The sequence below is a fragment of the Triticum dicoccoides genome, chromosome 4B (genome assembly GCF_002162155.2).
Source record: "Triticum dicoccoides isolate Atlit2015 ecotype Zavitan chromosome 4B, WEW_v2.0, whole genome shotgun sequence".
Lineage (NCBI taxonomy): Eukaryota > Viridiplantae > Streptophyta > Magnoliopsida > Poales > Poaceae > Triticum > Triticum dicoccoides.
This window is the reverse complement of record NC_041387.1, coordinates 629,977,509-629,982,471: the sequence shown is the minus strand read 5'-3', so window position 1 is coordinate 629,982,471 and position 4,963 is coordinate 629,977,509. Positions and strand designations below refer to the sequence as shown.

Here is a 4,963-nt window from a genome sequence, read left to right as displayed (position 1 = left end):
ATGATCTAGACAGTGAAACACATCGAGATGTTTTATTACATAGGTTAGTACTACAAACCCATATGTGACAAGTTTGTATTATTAACTCCCCGTCGAGGAGCTGGGTGAAACCAGTACAAATTTCCCCAACTACCAAGTATTTTGATACAAAGGGAGTAGGTCACATGTTCACGAACTGCATGCAAAACCAAACTCCGTTGTTGGTTTAGCAATACCGGCATGTATAAACTCGCTTAATTGACGAGATAAATGAGCCGCTAGTATGCGAAAAGATGCCACATCAACCATGACGAGAAAAGCTAGGTTTGAGCGGCTATGAATCTCTCACTGCTTCCACGCAAAAGACAGCTTGCATTCCCCTCCAAATTCTGTTGCAACCAATCAATTAAGTGCGCTCTAGCTCATCACAACCGTCATATAACACAACAAATTTAGTTAATTGCTAACAACTCTGCCTCTCTTAACTTTTTCTGGGTATATATGCGAGCATGTGTGGCGCATCCAGCATAAACTCAAGGAACTACACCAGCGAACCAGACTTGGCTAGAATACCATGGCGTGCAAGTCCAGCTGCAGCCTCCTCCTCTTGGCCGCCGTCCTGCTCTCCGTCTTGGCCGCTGCTTCCGCCTCCGGCAGCTGCGTCCCAGGGGTGGCTTTTCGGACCAATCTTCTGCCACACTGCCGCGACTATGTGTTACAACAAACTTGTGGCACCTTCACCCCTGGGTCAAAGTTACCCGAATGGATGACATCTGCGTCGATATACTCCCCTGGGAAACCGTACCTCGCCAAGTTGTATTGCTGCCAGGAGCTCGCAGAAATTTCTCAGCGGTGCCGGTGCGAGGCGCTGCGCTACTTCATAGCGTTGCCGGTACCGTCTCAGCCTGTGGACCCGAGGTCCGGCAATGTTGGTGAGAGCGGCCTCATCGATCTGCCCGGATGCCCCAGGGAGATGCAATGGGACTTCGTCAGATTACTCGTCGCCCCGGGGCAGTGCAACTTGGCGACCATTCACAATGTTCGATACTGCCCCGCCGTGGAACAGCCTCTGTGGATCTAGAGATAAAATCAGTCGCTCGTGAATAAGCATGCATATTGCATCCATAGGCGTGTGGTGTGCATGTATACATATGTGAGCTCCGCGCGCTCAACATGTGTGGGCTATCTGCTATGAATGAGAATAAAGAGAATCATTCTGTGGTTCTTTAATTTCAACTAGATCATTTTAGTCTGTCAAAGGCCAAAGCGACATTTCAACTGGATCATTTATTTTTCAAAGGCCAAAGCCAGATATAAGTTATTAACTAAGTCCAAACCTAATAAACCTATGACAAAAATAAAGATTACAAGCAGATCCAAGGGAAGTTCATCGCCGTCTCTAACATCCACAAGAAGATGGCACGTCTCGAGCCTAGCTAAATGCCTCACTTGTTCCGCATCATTGGAGCCATGGAATCATTGAAGACCCCCCTCGTCAGTGTGGTATCATGAACTGGTTGGTACGGATATGGCCATTGATGTAATTGTCAATCATGGATCTGACCGCTTTGGGCTTTTCTTCCTTTTTCCTCACCTATTTATAGCTTTGGGGCTATCTTAGTTATTCCTTATGATCCTTAGAAGTCTCCCTTGATCCATATATTCATGGATTATAATAGAAAACAATGCATACCTATTGTCTTTAGCGTGCCTTACATGACAATTTATAGGTACAGATGGGCGTCCATGTTTGCATGTCAATTCTTTTGATACTTCTAAAACATTTATTTGTAATTTTGAAAACATCAGGGCTCACTAGAGCTCGAGATACGAAAGGGTTTCATGTACTCTTGTTCGTAATAGTATTCCTAGCCCGTCCTCCCCTGTTGTTTCATTTATGAGGAAATATAATATGTAAGTTAAAATAGGAGTAAATTTCATGTACATGGCATCATCAATCTTTGAGGAGCCTTAGCCAGATTCCAGTTCTACCATGAACTCCCCTCCTAACATAGCTAACTCACGGCTAACCACCGGGACCCATCTTCATGATCATATTCTCATCGGCCACACCCTATTGCCTCATTTGGTTCTCCTTGAGTAGAAGCTGACCCTTCTCCATGTCAACCTTGTGCCTCTTGCCGTCATTCATCTCTCGCCACCTCACCAACTTATCTTGTCTTTTCTTCTCCACCAAGTCAAACTTGGCTTGCATGATTCGCGCCACCATGTCCTGCTTCGTCGTGATCAACTTATATATCTTCTCCCTCGTGTAAATGACATCCACTTCCCTCTCAAGCATACCCTTCACCCTCTTGCTCGATGGAGTAGGACTCCTCAGTCTCCTCTTAGCATCGCCACCCTCATCAATATCATCATCTTCTTCTTCTTTGTCAACCTTCAAAAAGCACGAGGTACTTGACCTTGATTTCTTCGGTGGAGCCTCATCATTCATCGTCTTCCAGTTCTCATCCTTCTTGAGCAAGTTCCAACAATGACGGAAATTGCTTGTACTTCTCCATGGCGATCCCACCCTAAGACAAGAAATTGCATGATGAGCAACAATTGACAAACCGATGTTGACAAATATGACTAGAAAACATATGAATCAAACTTATGAATATTTTTCCCTTTGCCGGGAGAAATTTCAAAATGTTTTTTCTCTTTTGGAAGGACAAACTCAGAAATGTTTGACTGGTGCAAATTGTACTGGAAAGTCTTATAATTTGAACAACTGTAGGTAGTAAAGGTTCAGGGGCCCATGATGAACCAAACCTGGCCTTATTAGATGCCATTCAATAAAGATCATCTTACGTTTTCTTTGCAGATATCAAATATCAAACGCATTGGATTATGTGCCTATGTCTTGGGGCTGTTATTGGCCTGAACGCGAAATCATGTGGTTGGAGATTTTGTATCGTAAACTAGGTTCTGAGTCATAGTCCAGTGTGATGTTATTTTGTTATCAGGATGAAACAAGTTATCATACGTTTATTTCCTGTTATTTTGCCACCTTGGTATGATATACTCCCTCCGTCGCATAATGCAAGATATTTTTTGACACTACACTAGTGTCAAAAAAACGTCTTACATTATGGGACGGAGGGAGTACGATTTATGTGATTATCCTGCCGCTACCTACTAGTATGGCAAACCTGTTTGGTGGGGTTAATAATAAAGTTAAACCACATATCTGGGCGGGAGTTTGTGATTTGCCCTGGGTTCTATGAAATTGTCGGCTTGACTGTGTTTTTAACAGAGTCAAAATATAGAACTTTATGCACATCATTTTCGGAGCTACACATGGATACGTACATGGTCCTTATTGCAGCATGTGAAGGTATATGAGCTATGGGTGTTGGGTGCAAGCAGTGGGAGACAGTTCTACATGTTACTTACAATCTGCTTGGATTGCGGTTTAATAATAGGCTATGCGTGTAAGTATATATAGTCCTATTGTCAATGGTGGTGGCTTCTTTCTATTTATTATGAAGTTTGATGCACCGGACCTTGATACTCATTGTTTAAAAAAAATGGTTGTATGCATCAAAATGATGTAGATGCCAGATTTTATCCTCATCCTATATATACTTAAAAGAGTCATCATCACTAAGTTATACTAGACAATACCTTGCGCGTTGCAGCGGAATGGTAGTGTAATAAACAATTTAAAAGAGAGAGGCACATGGTAATGAGAAAAGGAGTAAGAAATTAGAAATAAGAAATGTTTTGCAGTAGAAGATGAGTTGGATTTAATAAATAACTCTGAAATCGAGTAGTGAGGATGACTCTCTCGCCACGTGTTTCTGCGGTAACTTTGTTAAAAAAAGCGTAAGTAGTTGATAAAAATAACTAAATCTAAAGTATAAGCTTGAAAATCAATAAAAAATATCTAAAAATAGAATAAAAACTTTTGAATTACAGTTCATAATGTCATTTCGAACAAAAATGTGAAGGATGACTAACATGAATATATGATGTGGCAGTGTTACAGGCATAGACTAATGCAAAAATAATTGTATTTTATAAGTTAAATGCATGACTTTATGTGCTAGATTTTGCATGGCTTAGTGGGAGAGAAGACTTAAATGCATTGCTTAGTGGGACATTGAGGTGGACACTTTGCATGTTGAGAGAATTGAAACCAACTTCTTAAAAATGTAAGATATCTCAACATGCAAGCGTGCCACATTATCATACAATTAAGGATGGGATAAAGCTCACCTCAACATGCCACCATGCATGAGAGAAGACCCACCACCACATGCAACCATGCATGGGAAAATATCTTTCATTCTATTATTCTACTTATGTTAATAACTATTTTGCAACTATACATAATTAAATATAGTAGCTCATATGTATTGTTAAATTTTGTTCACATGTTATTGATCTAAACATTTACATTTCACACAATCAAATGTGATTGAAATATATTGCAAACGATTCACGTAACAACGAGAGGGATATCATCTAGTTTTTTCTTAAAGTGTTAGGTTTTGAGTCATAGCCGATCCATCTGTGTAGACCTTTGATTTTGCTATTAATTCAAAAAAGAGAAACGTTTACATTCGGCTGGCCGGCGGAATGCTCGGCCGGTCGTGTGTGACTTGCACAATCCCACTCGGTAAAACGACGCCTAGTTGCTCAAGTGGCCACGTCACTAGCGCAACCTCCGTGGCGCACCGCTCCCCATCCCCCTTGATCCCTCTCGACGCTCTTATCCCATATAGAAGGCTCCCCTCTTCCACCCATCCACTCTCTTCTCATACCCTACCTCCAGCACTTGTGCCGGCAGCGAGCGTCCAAATTAAGCCATCGCAGAAATCACCTCGGTTACATGTGCCACCCTTTTTTGCATCTAGATCGGGTCGAGATGGGCGGGTTGGCAGCCGATTGCCCCCACCGCGTACACCACCGTTGCGAGGAATACTCAGGGGCTGATGCAACCCGGGGAAGCCATGGTTGTCCGTCTCATCGTCGT

At 42.4% G+C, this 4,963-nt stretch overlaps 1 protein-coding gene across 1 annotated transcript; it reads left to right on the top strand.

The window, feature by feature from the left end:
• The first annotated feature begins 511 nt into the window (after positions 1 to 511).
• LOC119294083 (alpha-amylase/trypsin inhibitor CM3) lies at positions 512 to 1,218 on the top strand. The gene has a single exon (XM_037572348.1). The coding sequence runs from the start codon at positions 554 to 556 to the stop codon at positions 1,058 to 1,060; it is 507 nt and encodes a 168-aa protein (XP_037428245.1). The 5' UTR covers positions 512 to 553; the 3' UTR covers positions 1,061 to 1,218.
• The last annotated feature ends 3,745 nt before the right edge of the window (positions 1,219 to 4,963 follow it).